Here is a 17,767-nt window from a genome sequence, read left to right on the forward strand (position 1 = left end):
AGCTGCACGTGCAGCCCCTTAACAGATTCATAAACATTGTGTAAAAGTGTATGTATGCACTTACTGTGTGTAACTAGTCATTTGCAGTTATTATTGACAAAGTAAGGTTTTACTGTTACAAGCTCTCTGGTGTTAATAGTGAGAGGAGAGAGAGAATATTTCAGTTTCAGCATAACTTGTTAAGTTGAAATGATTTTATATTTGCATTTGTCAAAAATGAATTTTTTTTTCTATTATTGTAAGACGTCTAAATGTTATGAATTGATTTGACTCATACAGGTTTACTGAACTTTATGTAGAAGAATTGAGAAATGAAGGAGATTTGCAAATTCTTATAATGGATTACCTGAGAGGCTTGAATGTGAGCAAAAATACAGTACAAGGAATTGTGAAGTAAGTTGGTCATAATTTCTTGGAATCCTTGCTAAAATAAGGCACAAAAAGGAAATACACAACTAATCTGTGCTTATAATGTTTTGGGAAACACATTAATGCTCCATATGCAGCATCTGCCACAGCCTTAGGAAACAGAAGATGGTAGATAGAACCTTCTTCGTTTTGTACTCATGGGGAGGAGGCTTTTTCTTATTCAGAAATACATTCTTGGTAACATCAGTTAAAAAAGCACTCTTGTTGCAGCCTTCTTTCCCATCTTAGAGATGAAAATGGTTTGTTTCCATAGATTATCCCAGTAAAATCCTTGTGTTTTTAGCAAGTAACCTTTCTTTCCTGTAGAATAAAGTGTGTAATCTTGTACTAACCTGAAGAACTGTTAAGTGCTTAGGATACTTCTAGTTTAAACTTATTCTCTGTGTACTAAGCTCTCAAAAAAAAAAAAAAAGTTCTGAAATGCCCTGTTGCTTTGTTTCATTGGCTGTACAGGTGGCAGAGTTTGGCCTGGCTTTTCCAGCTTACAGGTTCTGAAAAAAACTGACAGTTGGAGATAAGCTTAAGTGTTCATACATTAATTCCTTAGAGCAATGTTCTGATCAGAAACAACGCTGTATAACTGGAACTGTTTTCACCCTTTATTTTTTGCAGCTTTTATTTAGCTGTGAGAAAGGAAGCAGAAATGAAGCTGGTAGATGGAACTGGCCACAGACCTCATTACAGTCTCCGTACACTGTGCAGGGCATTGAGATTTGCAGCATCTAATCCATGTAGCAGCATACAACGCTCACTGTATGAGGTGATTACCTGTGTTGAAGTTTGTGTCAGTTTGTGTATTCCCTACAGAATCTGTTTGGGTAAAGGAAAACCCTCTCTTCTGGGTACAATACTGAAGACAAATAATTTTTTTAATTCTGATGTTTTGCTTTTTTTTCTCCTAATGGTTTTTCACTTAATCACTGACCTTTTCTTCTTAGGGCTTCTGTTTGAGCTTTCTGACACAGCTCGACAGAGTTTCTCATCCAGTGGTTCAAAAGCTAATTTGCCAGCATGTAGTCTCTGGGAACATCAAAAGCCTTCTCAAGCAGGTACGTAAAAAACCTACTTTAAGCTGGTGAGTACCCGGAGTAGAATTTATTTTGAATTACTTTCTCTGCCTTCTTTCTCCTACGTTTCCTACACACAGTCTCACAGTCATGGTTCTTTTTGTGTACAAAAAACCTTAAACTTTTTTTAAAAATTCAATTCCTTAGCAGTTTTTGTTTCTATATGAAATACCTGTGTGTTAGATGGTTGATTTGTTAATATAAAAAAATAGGGAAGACTGGACAATTACAGTATTGTGGAGTGTAGGCAGCTTAATATAGTGACTCCAGTAGTAAAACTTACAGGCTTTTGAGGAACTTTCACAGGTTTTTTGTTTCTAGATCCTAAGCAAGCAACTTTGCTTTTTCTCTAGTGAGAAAAGAAAAATCTCACTAATTCAGGGAGCCCAGGATGAGTTTGTGTAGCTGAATGGACAGCTAGGATAGAGAAGCCAGTTGTAAGATAAGCATATTTGTTTAAGAATAAAAATCTTCATGTCAGAAAATATGAATATAAAAAGCTGAAAGCCAGTTTGCTGTTTGAATGTATATTTCAAAATTCATTGCAAGGAGAATGTCTTTAGAAACTTCTATCTTTGTGGTGCTGGTAAAGGTTCCTGCTTCATGACCTTGAAGTAATCTGTTCAGGCTTTTCATTCTGTGACAAGGGGATGGTGCTTATTGCAGGAGTGCTCAGGGAGCAATTTAAAATGACGTATTTTAGAATATGCCAGAGTTGTATAACAGTAGTTGTCTTCATTAGCAAATTGAAATGCGTTTTTCTAATCCTTTACTTCTGTCGTATCTCCTCAGCAAATACCAAAACCCCAAGGAGGGAGATTTATACTTATAGAAGGATACTGGATTTCTGCTGGGGATAAAGAACCTATGGTAGATGAGACTTACGTGCTAACCCCTTCAGTTAAGCTTAATCTGAAAGATATTGTCAGAGTTGTGTCTGCAGGGTATGTCTATTTTTTTTTTTCTGTTAGTAAACTAAGTTAAAGTTGCTTATTTATTGTGTCCGTCTAGTCTACATTGTTTGGCACGAGAAATGTCTAGCTTACTTCTATTTTATAGTTAACTTTTCATTGTACAGTGACTTGAATTTATATTTCTGTTTCTCTTCTGAAACCATCTTACTGCTATACTGAGTTTTATTTAAATGATAATCTAGAAATTTGCTGTTAGAATAGCCAGCTTATTTCACACTTAGGTAACTTCACAGGTAGTGGTTAGCATTTGTGGGTTAAGTTCCTCATATTAACCTCTTAGTGTATGATCTTGAATTCAAAATTAGTTAAATAGCAATGTTTTGGTAATAAAGAATCTGTGGAAGTTTCACATAATGCTGTTATCTTGTATGTGAGAAAGATAGGACTCATGCTTATAAACCACTATGTTGGTTGTCCCTCTTAGGACTCACCCAGTACTGATTCAAGGAGAAACCTCTGTTGGTAAAACCAGTTTAATTCGCTGGTTGGCTGCTGCTACTGGGAACCATTGTGTGAGAATCAACAATCATGAGCATACCGACATCCAGGAATATATTGGCTGTTATACATCAGATGCCTCTGGGAAGCTGGTATTTAAGGAAGGTGTGGAGGCATACTGCATTTACTTCACATTCCTGTCTGACTTCCCTGATTCTTTCTATTTCTGCCTAACTTGTCTCCTTTATTGCAATGGAGAGATGACCTTCTGTAAAGTTAGTATTTACCTATTGAGAGTCACTTACGCAAATTAAGTGAATTCTTAAGAGTTTATGTCTCATCACTGTTCTACTACTTGTCCTCTTGTACATAAAGAATTCAACAGTTTAAGCAGTTGCTTCCATCTCTGAAGTAACTTTTACACTGAGTGAAAACTGGTTACTAAAAGTATCTAAATATGTATACTCTGTTAGATTTAGTTTTTTAGATTTTTAACTAGAACTCTTTCTGTTCTCTCCAAGGCATTCTCATAGATGCAATGAGAAAGGGTTACTGGATTGTTCTAGATGAACTGAACTTGGCTCCCACTGATGTTCTGGAGGCTCTCAATCGATTGCTGGATGATAACAGGGAGCTGTTCATTACTGAGACTCAGGAAGTTGTCAAAGCTGACCCTCGCTTCATGCTCTTTGCTACACAGAATCCCCCAGGACTTTATGGTGGCAGGAAGGTCTGTATAATCTCTTATTATGAGTAACTATGACTCTAGGGAATGAATCCCTATTGTACATAGAAGTATGATGTGAAAACTGACTGCGTAGTACAGAATTAATATGAAACTCTAAGGAGGTAGAAGGTTGAGTTATCTGGAATGACTTTAAGTAGAACTGGATTCTATTTAGATTAGATGCAGATATCGAAGCTCTAATTAATTTTGAATAGTTGAGATTTAAGTGCTTTACTGAACTGGAGTTGATGTATGTTATAATTGTTGCAGTATTTCTTGTTCAGGAGCACTGGAGGAGAGGCTTGACTTATTTATGTATGTTTCAAAGCTCTTGTCCTCATCTAGGCCATCTGTTATGCTTTCTTTTACATCTGTGTGTATATGCTAATTTGTTTACTATGAGACTAGCCATATTTCCTTAGGATGTGTAGGAAAAGATGTATAACATAAAGAGTATTGGAGGAAAAGTTCAAGCAATAGCGCATTCTCGTATTTTAGGTTTTGTCCAGAGCCTTCAGAAATCGTTTTGTAGAACTGCATTTTGATGAACTGCCAAGCGCTGAACTGGAAACCATCCTGCACAAGCGATGCAGTTTGCCACCTTCTTATTGCAGCAAGCTTGTCAAAGTCATGTTAGACCTGCAAGTATGACAGTCTTTCTTCTTTTTGTAGAAGACATGCAAACATATTTCAGTGTTAAGTAATTGAAATTCATTTGGGGGGGGGAGATGTGTTGTGAACTGATAGATATGAAACAATTAAATGAAGAAAATCCACTATGAAGTACTTAATTCAGTGGTTAGGATAGAGAATAGGAAAGTTGATGTCAGATTTGGAAGAAGGCCAACAGCTGCAACAACAGCAAAATTAATAACTGAAGGCCTTGGGTTTTAATGTGTAAATCCATTTCTTGGCCTGGATGGAAAGTATAATAATAGATTTTTAGCAGCATTTGGGCCATGCTAAATTTGGTACTATTTTCAAGCAATAATTTTGACTGTGTTCTGGTACTCCTATGTGTTTAACAGGCATTTAACACTTAGCTATTTACTAAAACTATCTTGTATTTTAAAGTAATTGAAGCAGCACAAAGCGAAGTCCGCTCTTCATATAGCTTTCTTAGACTGCATATTCTTAGTTTATTTTGCTGCACTGAAGTAAAACTTAAAAATTATTAACATTCCTGTTGGTGTAGAACCTCATGTTTTGTTTGGATTTTGCTTTATTCCCGGTACCCGTTTTCTTCTTACTATTTTTACTTACTATATTATTTTGTTCCTGGGAACCTATCAAAGTGACTTACATATAGGTACTTTGGGACTTGCAACAATACTTGATTTTTTTTCATACAGTTCATTTGAATGAATGTCATATTAACATTGCGTAAAGAATTCAGGCAGACTCATGAGAAAATGACTCAAATCTTGTTCTTATGGCAGTCTTACCGCAGAGGTTCAACAGTTTTTGCTGGAAAACATGGGTTCATCACTTTGCGGGATCTGTTTCGTTGGGCTGAAAGGTATAGATTGGCAGAACAGCTGGAGAAAGATTATGACTGGCTTCAGCACTTAGCAAATGATGGTGAGCCATGCTACTTTTCTTCAGTTGTTTTGAAGTGTCTCTGGGGAATTGCTTTCTAACCCCAATAATACAGTATAAGCTTTCATTGCTAGTTAACTAGATAGTAATTGATTTTTCTCTTCCTCTGTTTTATAGGTTTTATGCTTCTGGCAGGAAGAGTGAGGAAAGAGGAGGAGGTGGATGTTATACAGAGAGTCATTGAAAAGCATTTCAAAAAAAGTATATATCCTGAGTGTCTCTTCTCAGAGGAAAGTGTCAAAAAGCTCCTGGGTGAGTTTCTTAGAAAAAACACACTTGTTCTCTAGATGTGACTGAGGCTGACCAATTGCTTTTTGTTGTGCAGCTAAATCCTCCACAGAGATGTCAGTGATGGGCAGATATTTTAAACATATTGTCTGGACTCAAGGCATGAGGAGACTTGCTGTTTTGGTGGGACGAGCCTTGGAGTTTGGTGAACCTGTACTGCTGGTGGGAGAGACTGGGTATGATACAGTTTATTTGTAGTGTTCCAACAGCCACAGAGTTAAATGCAAAAAAAACTGACTGGGCTTCAGTGCTTCCTTGATCTGGGGCATTGAAGTCTCTGTCATGGCAGACTTGCAACTGTTGTTTTTTCACTTTTCCATTTTGAAGGGAGATAATCATATCTCTTTCAGCCCAAGTCTTTAACAAGATTGTATTGAGTATAAAGAAATCGCATAGAAAATAGTAAAACTGAAATTCTGTTTCCACTTTTCACAGATTGCCCTGAGAATCTTAATAAGGTCTCACTGGGGAAGCCACTTTTGGAAATTGTGTCAATTTGCTGTTTGAGAGCACGTTTGTATTTTAAGGGCTTGACAGACTGTAGGGGAGATACTATCTTTTTTTCCCCACTTCTGTCTACTAAAAAGGAGGTCATGAAAATGGATGCTGTCTGCTCCTGAATTTGTTATAAATTTGGAGAGTAGGTTTTTGTGGAAGAGAAAGGAAGAAATACGCAGGAAAGAGAGAAGTAACATTTTTCATGAAATGGAAACTTCAGGACCTCAGCAGTTTATTTTCTCAGACTTAGGCATGGTCCATACACATAGCGTCTCCTGTTCCATGAAATGTTAGGCTAGCTTGGTGATGCAGGGGCCAGCTGAAATAAATTTGGTTTTCAGCCTGTAGAAATCTATCAGTGCAGATAATAATTTAAATGTTAATTAAAGGCATCTTATGCAGGTCAGCAACAGTTGTGCCAAAAATGGCTTCACCTTGCATACATTTTAGTTCAAGGAAAGGAGCAGTAGGAAATTTGCATGCTAAGCCTTTGTGTCATAGATACTCAATGAAAGTGTGAATCCTGTCCAAAGTGAGCTGTTTTTTATTCTTGCTTTTTTAACTAAATGACTCTTTGCAGGTGTGGTAAAACCACCATTTGTCAGATCTTTGCAGCATTAACAAATCAAAAGTTATATTCAGTGAACTGCCACTTGCATATGGAGACTTCAGACTTCCTGGGAGGACTGCGACCAATCAGACAGAGATCGAATGACCAGGTTTGTGTTACGTCAGTAGTAGCTGGCAATTACAATAACGGAAGCAAAAAGGAACAATTATTAATGACTTTTCATTTCCTTTACCATTTCTTAGGAGGAATATGATGGTTCTCGACTCTTTGAGTGGTGTGATGGACCTCTTGTTTTAGCAATGAAAGAGGAGGGTTTTTTTCTCCTTGATGAGATTTCTCTAGCTGATGATTCTGTTCTAGAGAGACTTAACAGGTATGTCTTAAATGTGCTCAATATTAAGTCTCTTCAGATAGGCATCATACAAACATGAGCAGGGTTAATCTGGCTTTCTAGGAACCTCTGTTTCTTGGCCTGGGTGAACTGCTCTCTTAATCCTATAGTTCTTGCTGAAAGGAAGAATGGCACAAGTAACTCTAGAGTTGTTCATGTTTTATCTTCTTTACCAGTTTGCTTCATTTGTCTTATTGTCATCAGTCTGACAGAGGTGCCAGTTATAACCATAATAGCTCTCACAGAATTTTTGCTGTTTGAAATTCTGATTACTGCTAGGGTAGAAGAAAGTAAAGGTAAGGCAAGGTGAAACTGCCTTGTCTTGCTGAAGTTTTGATGTCATAATCTACATGGAAAAATAAGAGCAACCTGGACTGAATGGCAGATATATGCAGATCTGCTTGACACGTTGGTACTGGATGGTACCAGTTCTGTTGAATACTTTGATTAGTGAAATCCATTACTTTCTATTCAGCTATATGGTGCTGTTGCGGACTGATCTGCACTCTAACTGCTGTATTTGTTTCATGGATAAAAGTAAGATGATGAGAGGTTTTGCTTTATTTTGTAGCTCATCTCCCTTGATAAAGAAATTGAAAACATAAAACCTAGTTCAGCTGAAACATTTTGAACAGTATTTAAAGACAGTTTACAGCACGCAGCAAGTTGGAAAATAAAACTACAGGCAAAATCTGTAGTTTACCATCTGCAATACTAATTTCTTAATCTGTCAGTTTTTCAAAATGATGCATCTTGTTGAATACTAGAAAAAGTCTAGTTATTTTTCACAAGTTTTTAATGAAAATTCTTAAAATGCATATTTCAGTATCTGCTCTATCTGCTTGCAGCGCTATCCTTCATTTTTAGTCTTTTCCTCTGTGCATTATGTTGAGATGATAGCAGCTGTTTTATCCACCATATCCAAATTCTGTTACAAGCTTTTTTTAATTCATTATATTGTTGCAGCTATCCTACTTAAATAAAGTTATTTTCCTTCTTTCATAAAGTTCTGTTAACTACTTGTTGCTGTTTGACAGCAGTAGGTAGCCAGGCATCGCACAGCTGCTCTCTTACTCCAGCTTCTTAACAGAACGGGGAGAAAATACGAAAAAAGCTTATGGGTTTAAATAAGGACATGGAGATGTCTCAACAATTACTGTCACTGTCAGAACAGACAAAGCATAGGGATATTTAATTTAATTTATTGCCTGTTACTGTCGGATCAAAGCAGTGAGAACTAAAAGCAAACGAAAAACACCTTTCCCTATCCACCTCCTTCTGAGCATTGCAGAGAAATGGGGGTTGCAGTCAGCCCATAATACTTTGTCTCTGCCACTCCTCCATGGTCACTCTGCCCCTGCCCCGTGTGGAGTCCCTCCCACAGGATGTCATCCTTCCCCAGCTGATCCCACGTGGGCTTCCCACAGGCTGCAGCTCCCGCCCCACCATGGGCCGCTTCTGACAGGCTGCAGTTCCCCCTGCAGTTCTGACAGCGCTGCTCCTGCAGGGGCTCTCTGTGTGCCACGGCTCCTCCAGGCCTCATCCACTGCTGCACTGTGGGCTCTGCCATGGCTGCATGGGGAGATCTGCTCTGCGCAGTGCCTGTGGGCTGCAGGGGGATGGCCCACTCCTCCATGGGCCTTTCCTGGGCTGCAGGGAGCTGCTGCTGTGTGCCTGGGGCTCATCCTGCCTTCTTTCTGCACTGACCTGGCAGGGCCGTTCTCTCCCATTTCTCACTCTCCTCTCCCAGATGCTGTTGCACAGCAGTTTTTCATTTCTTAATTCTGTCCTCCCAAAGCACACCCAGCATCACTCATGGCTCAGCTCTGGCAGCTGCAGATCCCTTTTGGAGCAGCTGGAGCTCTGATCTGACATGGGATAGTGCTGGGCTCTTCACGGAGGCCACCATGCAGCCTCCCTAGAACTAAAACTGTACCATGTAAACTCAGTATGCTTACTTGTTTTGGCAGTGATACCTAGGGTCTTTCTGAATAGTTAGCAGCTCAGACTTCTTACAGTTCTCATTGTATACTGAAGTAAAACTAATATACCCCAAAACTTAACAGAATGCTTCTCAGGTGTATAGTCTTGTCAGCTTGAAGACTGGATCACTGTGTAGATTTCTTTATCAAGATCCTGTGGATATATGTTTTGCCATTGTTTTTATAAAACAATTGTGCGTTGTCTACTTCAGTAAGTAAGTTTCTTTGAGAGATCACTTCAGCAGAACCTTATCAACAAATTTGGATGGAGTTTCCTCCTGTCCAAAATCATTCACAATTAGAATGAACAACTTAAAAAGGGGGGGGAGAGGGAAAGTACAAGTTCTAGGGCAATGTAAGTTTAATCAGGCCAACTCTCATTATTTTCATTCTTCAGCAACTTCAAATAAAGTATGAAACTAATTTTAAATTAATTGATCTTTTTTCCTAAACCTATAGCGTGCTTGAAGCTGAAAAAACATTGGTTCTTGCTGAAAAAGGTGGTCAAGATGATGAGGACAATGAGGTCGAACTGTTGGTTGCAGGAAAGAAATTTCGTATCCTTGCAACTATGAACCCAGGGGGTGACTTTGGGAAGAAAGAGGTAAGTATCAAAGCCAAATGGAAGTATAATATACTTTTTCTGTTCATATTAACTGTCTAATGATTAGAAGTGCAATGCAAAAATGCATCAACTAGTTCTGGCATTCAGTGCTTTCTAATTGGAGCCTGCCACATTGCTGTAAAGGAGGATTATGATACATCTGTTCTCCATCACTTGTGTACTGTCATTTTGACAATACTGTGTCAATATACTGAGCAGAATGCCGGAGAAAACTTAGGAGCTCTAAATGCTGTAGGAAGGCTTGGTTATCAGAATATTTCAAGTACGTGAAATGCGGCTCATGTAGGAAGAAAATCCAGGCCTAACATGCAGCTGCAGTAGTGTGAAACTGCATCACAGATTACTCTCCTTAATACTTTTCAGAAAGTGACAGCTAGAAGTTATCTTTTCATTCTTAGTGAATATGTTACATCTCCAAAGATGTTTCTCATTAAGTGGAAAAAAATCTGTTTCTGAAATTCTGCTTTAAGTTGTTTAAAAGCCAGGTTAAAAAAAATGTTTTTAAGTGATACCGAGACTAAGAAAGGATCTCTATTACTCAGGAGCTAAGCATTCCATTAAGGTGGTTTCTACAGTACAAAAAAAAAAAAATGTTGTAAACTGAATGTTTAAAGAGGATTAATTTCTGCATTGTATTTGCACTAATGAATTTTGTTTTGCTGATTTCAGCCAGAGTAAGAGAAGAATTGTGGAAAGGAGTTGTAATTGAGGCAATTTCCATGTGGTTGTTTGTTTCTGTAAGCAGGTTACTTAGCTGTTGCTTGATACACGATGTCCTGGAATGAAACGGAGCTTTGGTGCTCCAACCAGCTTTGTTTCTTTCTATATTCTTTTGAATTTTCTCTTTTGCCAGCTGTTTCCTGCATTGATGCCACTTCTAGAAATGTTAAAATTCACATTCTCTCAAAACTGTTCATAAGTAGCACTGTCAAAATTAGAATTGAAGGTCTAGACTGCTTGCTGTGTTGTTCTCAAGTACTGTGGCTGCAAGGCTATCGTGCAGCCTAATGTAACATATAATATAAAATGAATTCCGAAGTAGTTCTGCTTGTTTGCAGCTTTCTCCCGCATTGCGCAACAGATTTACAGAGATATGGTGTCCACAAAGCAATGGCCGTGATGACTTGATACAGATTGTAAAACACAATCTTCACCCAGGATTGTCTCTGGGTGGAGTAAACCATCAAGGTAGGTATTTTTCTGTGTGCACAATTACAAACATTATTAAGAAAATGAGTTACCTCTGTTAAACTTTCCTCAGAATTTAAACCAGTGTGTGCCTTTTTCTTGAAAGTATGTTAGTCTTTGGTGACAGTTATGAAATATTTTAAACTCTGTCCTTCCTTTGTAGCGCTTGTTCTTTGATTAGCCAGAAGCAAGATCAAGGCAGATAACTGAATTATCCCCAGACCCAATCTTAGTTCCAGTGTACGGTATTGAAATAACTGGCATTCTGTTTTCTGCCAGTGCTTCACTGTTCATATTAATCATTTGGTTTTGTCTTGGTACTTGAACTTAAAAGGATCTGTAACACAGCGCAGGCCTGGATTGATTCTTCAGTTGTCATGCTTATTAGGGTGTAGAATACCCATCTATGTTCATGCATTATGGCCGTATGTACGTTAAAATTATGCTTATTATATAACACTATAGTATATTTGACTGGTAAAATTATTCTGTTAATTAATTTTTGACTTTTTTTCAGGAGCAGACATAGCGGAGCTCATGATGGACTTTGTTGAATGGCTGACTAATCAAGAGTTTGGTCGCCAGTGCATTCTTAGTGTGCGAGACATCTTATCTTGGGTCAATTTTATGAATGTCATGGCAGAGGAGTCCAATTCTGCCACGGAAGACAGTCCTCTTTATATTTCTCCAGTGATGTCTTTTATCCATGCTGCATGTTTGGTATACATTGATGGAATAGGATCAGGTTTGTCTTCAGTGCTCACTTTGTAGTGGAAAAATAGGAAGGTATTTGTATTGATGTGTTTGAGTAGAATGCAGACAAAATGTTTTGAGGCAGCATGGTACTCTAATGGGAGAAGTTTTCATTTCCATTTGACAATATCCTGTTACATACTTTGTGTTTTCTTGACAAGTTTGAATAATACAGCAAGCCTAAGTAAGTTGCAGGCAGTAATAATGACGTTACAAAGGCAAGCATAGAAATAAAGCCTGTGTTTTTTATCAAGTCTTCTAAGCTGATGTATTGTGATATGATATTTAATTATATGATTTCATATTACTGTCTTCCTCCTAAACCAGAGGCTAGCATGTTTATACTAGCCAGTATCATGTGCGTAGTTCAGAATGGATATCAGTATGTTTGGCCATTGGCCAAAGGAGATTGGGAAGGGTGGGGAGAAATTGAAAAGCTGCAAGAAGTGCACATAAAGAAGGCTTGGGAAACTATGGCAGTTGGTCAGGATGACGGTGATGGTAGCAGAAAGGCTTTTGGAAATATGTCCTTGGTTCTGTTGGTCACAGAACAGTTTATCTGCGTTAAATAGTACTGGAAACACTGGCATGTAAAAGCATTAATATCTGAACAGAATACTGCACAAAACTGGCGTCTGTGAAGGAACGCTGTCATTAGATGAATGTGCCTAGACATGGATGTAAAGCACTCTTTCCTAATTACAGGTACAACATCCTGCTCAGCTGATACAGCTTTATTAGCTCGTGAAAAATGCCTGACATTCTTATGTGAAAAAATGAGTCAGTTCCTTGAGCTGACTGATCATCAGAAGAATGAGCTGAAGATTTATGACAGAACGAAGAAGGAGTTCTTGTGGATGGACAACTTTATGGGAATCCAACCATTTTTTATTCCAAGAGGCAAGAGACCATGGGAGTGGGTGGACATTTGTTCTGTGTTTTTTGCTCCCAATAGTTCTTTTACTCATGAGGTTTAGTGAGGCACTGGAACAGGTTGCCCAGAGAGGTGGTGGATGCCTTTGGAGACATCCAAAGTCAGGCTGGACCAGACTCTGAGCAATCTGATCTTGCTGTAGGTGTCCCTTGTTCATTTCAGGGGAGTTGGACTAGATGACCTTTAAGGATCCCTTTCAACTGGAACAATTCTGTGATTTTAAGTAGAATATCTAAACAGTTGCAGAACAATTAGTAGTTCGTTACAGAGTTTTTCTAAATGACTTTCCTAGCTCCAATTGTGGCAATTAAGAAGAAACATTTGTTTCTATAGTTTTCTGTCACTTTGCATGATATGGAGAACATCCACTAAGTTCAACCTAAAGCTACAGTTCATTCTGGCCCTTGTGTAAAGCCTGGGAGGCAGGGGTCCTGAGTACAATCCTTAGAAAGAATGGAGTTGAATGTCCTGCTTTGCTATATTCTCTCAAAGACTTGCTGTGATTTTTGCAAAGTTACTTAGTCTCTGCATTTCAGCTACTCTTAAGTCAAGTTAGTACAAATGATTCTATCCAAATACTGCTTTCCGCTCCTACAATTTCCATAAAGTGAGGGGACCAAAAAGTGGCAGTGGTTCAACTGTGAAGTTTCTAGTTCATCTAGCTGATTTCTAGTAATACTGAGCTATGTAGAGTGTATTCCTAATTCTGTATTTGTCATTCATCTTTGAGCGTTTTGATATTATGGGTTGTGTTAGTCATGTATGAAATTGTACAAGATAATGGCATTTGTACATTCTTTAGTTTCCATCTGGATTACTAGGGATCACAGGAGGAAGGATCTCTTTCATACTAAGCAAATGTCAAGATCTGTAAGATAAAATGATGATTAATGTCATGTCTGATCTAAGCAATGCTGTTTTGCAGAATTTAGGGAGTGAAGTTCCAATGAGTTATACTGGTTGGAATTTGACAGTTAAGAAGCTCAGTACTCTCTCCTAATCATATGTCCTAATAACAATAAGGAAGACATGTGCTTAGCACATTTTAATTAAAGTGCTCTTCCTTCATAGAACGGGCAGTATATGGAGCAGATTAGCATGTTGTTCTATAACATGTCTGAATTGTATCCTTCAATGCCAAATTTTCCAAAGCTGTTTTTGATTTTTAGGTCCATGGAGGAGGATAGGCAGTGACAGATCTTCACTTTGGCTCATGATCCAGAAATTGTTGAAGTTTCATGGCAAAACATGCCATACTCATTTGCTTTTTGGAAAATACTACATAAATGAGGGTATAGGAACCGAGTCACAGCTGTGGGTCAAATAGAATGCATACGTATGTGATCTCTGAGAATGGGATACAAGCTTGATCTCCGCTGCTCGCTGTAATGAGTTCAGAAGTTAACAGACAGAATGATCTCTTTCAGAAGAACACTGTCAACAGCTCCAGTGTAAACTGGTTTAATAGTTTTCCTTTGTTTTAGGCCCTGTTCTTCAGAGGAACAGCATTACGGATTATGCTCTAAATGCTGGGACTACAGCAGTGAATGCTCAAAGACTGTTGAGAGCCCTACAGCTTAACAAACCTATTTTGTTGGAAGGGTCACCAGGTGTAGGCAAGACCAGTCTAGTTGCTGCCCTGGCAAAGGCCTCAGGAAACTGCCTTGTTCGAATCAACCTGTCTGAGCAAACGGTAGAGTAAAATACTATCTTTGTAACTTAGTTTTTATAGTAGCGGGAGGTTTTGTTTAACTTAAGAACAGAGTTCTTTTCAGATGTGACACTGAGTCTGAAATGTCAGTATTTCCTTCTTCTTCAAAAATAAGGTGGGAAGGGGGAGCAAGAAAGAACAGTGAACTTATTTGAGTGAATGTTAATTCCAGATTGTGGTTTTTTTTTTTTCAAGTGAAAGCATACATCTTTGCTGTGTTTTGCATGGCCTTCACAAAGTTACTTGAAAGCACCTTGAAGGCTTTTTATTTTTCCCTTTTTGTTGTTGTTTTTTTGTTCCGGTTTATTTTATTTTTGTTAAATATAATAGCTTTCAGCATCTTGCAATTACTGATTTATTAGTAGTAGTTTTTTTATAGTCACATATAAGCAGCATTTAAAGAGGAAGTAAAACTAACTGAACCTCTGTAATTTTTTTTTTGCTATTCTTTACTTTCAAAGGATGTTACAGACTTGTTTGGGACAGACTTGCCTGTTGAGGGTGGCAGGGGAGGAGAATTTGCCTGGCGTGATGGACCACTATTAGCTGCATTAAAGGCTGGACACTGGATTGTGTTAGATGAGGTAAGTGAAAGTTTGGAGTATGAACAAAATGGAGTATTCTGGAAGAGCAGAAGAGGTGGTTTTTGGCATGTGTATTTTTGCATGTAGGATCTTCAAATTCCTACGAGGTTTGGTGACTGACGTAATTTTTGCTCAATTTTAGTAATTTTCAGCTTGTGCCCTGTTGAAGATGATCTCTCCACTTAGAAGATTAACATCCCTCTAAGACTCTATCCATTGGATAGACGAATTGTAAGAGATCAGCTCTGACTTCTAGGAGGCAAGATGAGGATTGAGTCTCAGCCTAATTTACTGTAGAAAACCAAGGCTTTTACATTTTTTGGGCGGGGGAAGTATCAACAGAAATTTTGGGACACATGCTCTGTTGTGGTTTCTATTTCGCTGAAATAAAAGGCTTTTTGGGGGGATTAACAGACTAGTGGTTACTGATGGAGATCAAGAAAGAATTCATTTTGTCAGTATAAAGTATGCTGCCACCATAGGTTTCTTCATATATCAAGTAGCAAGTGCTTTCTAGTGTAGACATACACAGAGCTCACGTCTTTTTGAAAGTATGCATTCTAATTATTGCCAAGTCCAAAATCTTAAATGCATGAGCTGTTTGCATACCTTATTTTCCTATTGTGAAGAATGCTACCTTAAATAACCATGAAATTTAAGTATCCCAGACTATCAGAGTGGGAGGAAGAGAGTCTTTGGGTGCAAAAATGTCTCTTCTGATCTTATGTTCATATTCCTAGAAAATGCAGATCTTACAATGGAGAATTGTTATGTTGTCATCATAGAAACACAGTAATAATAACAAATGTAAATAAGGAAAAGTGTTGGTTGTGGTTCTGTTGCTGCAGTGTAATAACAGTCTAGCTGGACGTAATAACGTATGGTAGCACTGGAAGAGCAAGGAAATTGCATTTTACCTTCTGTGTATTCCACACAATTAAGTAGAGATTATGCAAATGCGTTTTGTGGAGCGTTAATATTGTATCCTTATTTCTTTCCTCAGTTGAATCTGGCTTCTCAGTCTGTGTTAGAGGGGCTAAATGCGTGCTTCGACCACAGAGCAGAGATCTATGTTCCTGAATTGGGAATGAATTTTCATGTACAACATACAAAGACTAAGATTTTTGGATGCCAGAATCCATACAGACAAGGAGGTGGAAGAAAGGGTCTGCCCAAGTCCTTTCTTAATAGATTTACACAGGCAAGCTTATTTGTTTGATGTAAACTTTGTCATGGTCCTTTCTTGTAGTTTTCTGGCTATATCAACACACTGCATGTTCTTTATTATATAGGTGTATGTAGATCCACTGTCAGCAGCAGATATGGAGTTTATTGGGAATGCTCTGTTTCCTGCCATCGACAAGAGTATTATTTCCAAAATGGTTGCTTTCAATAACAAGGTAAATATGTATTTTAATTCTGTTTGTATAGAAGTAGGCATAATGCTGTAACATTTAAAAAAAAAAAAAAAAAGTCTAATGTTACGTTTCCCAGCACTGTTATAGAGAAGTGTGGAGAAGTGTGTGGATGAAAGAAAAATGGGAATATATACAGAGGAAAGTGAAGAACACCAGTAAATACCACATGAATTCTTTTACCACGACAGTCAGACACGTGATGACTTGTATGGGGACTGAGGAAGCATTTATTTTTCACGGAAGATAATGTGATATTAAATATATTTTAAAAATATTTTATGAGATTTTGGAAGTAATTATGGTTTGATATTTGATGAAGTAAGTTGAGAAAGAAGATTTTCTGCACATGGGTTATTCTTAAAGTGCAAACAAAACGAGCTGTATCTTTAGTAAGAACTGCAATGTATACTTGTTTCTAATTTGAATTCCTAATCTGCTTTTTTACTATGGGCTCTTACTTGAGTGATTAGAATCAAGTGAAAGTAGCACTTGACCTTCTCAGAAGTAGCAGCTTTGAAGGATGTGTAGCATTCTTCTGAAAATCCGATAAAGTAAAATCTTTCCTGGTAGGATTTATCTATGACGTGAGATACAGAGAAGCTCAGATCTAAAACTATGCTAATTTAAAAGATGTTCAGTGAGAATTAATTACAAGGCACAAGCTTATTAACTATTTTTTGGCTTAGATGCTGCCATTTTGTTTGAAGTGCAGTATTTAAAATTCACAGCAAGAATTTGTTCATCATCATACTTCTGAAATTGCATTCAGTTTTCATGTCATGAAACAAAAAATTGTAGTAACATTAAGAGAAAGGAACATTCTGTGGTCCTAGATAAATACTTACTGCCAGCATCTTACTGGACATTCATTTAGAAAATACAAGTGGGGGAAAAAGAAAGTTAAGCTGTGAGTAGCGTGATGAAGACTTAATAGATGAGACATGAATTAAATCGAGCTTTGGTTCCTGACATATTCATACAAGTGAATTCAGCTTGTTCTCTCCTGTCGTCTGTCATATACAGCGTCCCAAGGGCAGTAGTTCAGCTGAAATTTTTTTTAAATACTTGAGGACCATTACATGGGCTACATGGGCTGGAATAAAATATTTTTTGTACTACTGCTTTTTCCAGATTGATAAAGAAGTAATGACTGAAAAAAAGTGGGGACAGAAGGGAGGACCTTGGGAGTTCAACTTACGTGATCTTTTTCGCTGGTGCCAGCTTATGCTTGTTGACCAGTCACCAGGGTGCTATGATCCAGGCCAGCATGTATTTTTGGTGTATGGAGAAAGAATGAGAACCAGGGAGGACAAAGAAAAGGTGAGCTGTGTGTTCCAATTGCGAGACTGAAATCTCTTATCAAATGTGACTGGATATTTTTCTGGTGGATTTACTTCTCCTTCCTGTGGCACTGTTGTCCTTTTACAGATGTTCTTTAAAAACTAATTTCTTCAATAGAAAACTAAATTTCTTCAATTGGTTAAAAAAGAAACATTACTTACAAGTAATTCAAGTTGCAGGAAAGTGGGGTCAGTCAGGGGGTTGCTTTTGGCGGCTCACGCTCACTTTAATCATTCCTGAGCTTTGAAT

At 37.9% G+C, this 17,767-nt stretch overlaps 1 protein-coding gene across 3 annotated transcripts in view; it reads left to right on the plus strand.

The window, feature by feature from the left end:
- The window catches only part of MDN1 (midasin AAA ATPase 1), a 96,097-nt gene that overhangs the window by 24,478 nt on the left and 53,852 nt on the right, over positions 1 to 17,767 (plus strand). For all 3 annotated transcript variants that reach the window (XM_021392323.1, XM_021392324.1, XM_021392325.1), the window contains exons 20-40: positions 280 to 393; positions 1,042 to 1,189; positions 1,368 to 1,478; positions 2,289 to 2,440; positions 2,895 to 3,073; positions 3,430 to 3,638; positions 4,134 to 4,280; positions 5,075 to 5,216; positions 5,352 to 5,486; positions 5,560 to 5,698; positions 6,601 to 6,739; positions 6,834 to 6,964; positions 9,424 to 9,568; positions 10,648 to 10,777; positions 11,295 to 11,522; positions 12,236 to 12,430; positions 13,949 to 14,157; positions 14,637 to 14,759; positions 15,763 to 15,960; positions 16,052 to 16,159; positions 17,309 to 17,497. In XM_021392323.1, coding sequence (XP_021247998.1) covers positions 280 to 393; positions 1,042 to 1,189; positions 1,368 to 1,478; positions 2,289 to 2,440; positions 2,895 to 3,073; positions 3,430 to 3,638; positions 4,134 to 4,280; positions 5,075 to 5,216; positions 5,352 to 5,486; positions 5,560 to 5,698; positions 6,601 to 6,739; positions 6,834 to 6,964; positions 9,424 to 9,568; positions 10,648 to 10,777; positions 11,295 to 11,522; positions 12,236 to 12,430; positions 13,949 to 14,157; positions 14,637 to 14,759; positions 15,763 to 15,960; positions 16,052 to 16,159; positions 17,309 to 17,497 — 3,271 coding nt within the window. The remainder of the gene's footprint in view (positions 1 to 279; positions 394 to 1,041; positions 1,190 to 1,367; positions 1,479 to 2,288; positions 2,441 to 2,894; positions 3,074 to 3,429; positions 3,639 to 4,133; positions 4,281 to 5,074; positions 5,217 to 5,351; positions 5,487 to 5,559; positions 5,699 to 6,600; positions 6,740 to 6,833; positions 6,965 to 9,423; positions 9,569 to 10,647; positions 10,778 to 11,294; positions 11,523 to 12,235; positions 12,431 to 13,948; positions 14,158 to 14,636; positions 14,760 to 15,762; positions 15,961 to 16,051; positions 16,160 to 17,308; positions 17,498 to 17,767) is intronic.

This window comes from Numida meleagris, chromosome 3, assembly GCF_002078875.1.
Source record: "Numida meleagris isolate 19003 breed g44 Domestic line chromosome 3, NumMel1.0, whole genome shotgun sequence".
NCBI lineage: Eukaryota > Metazoa > Chordata > Aves > Galliformes > Numididae > Numida > Numida meleagris.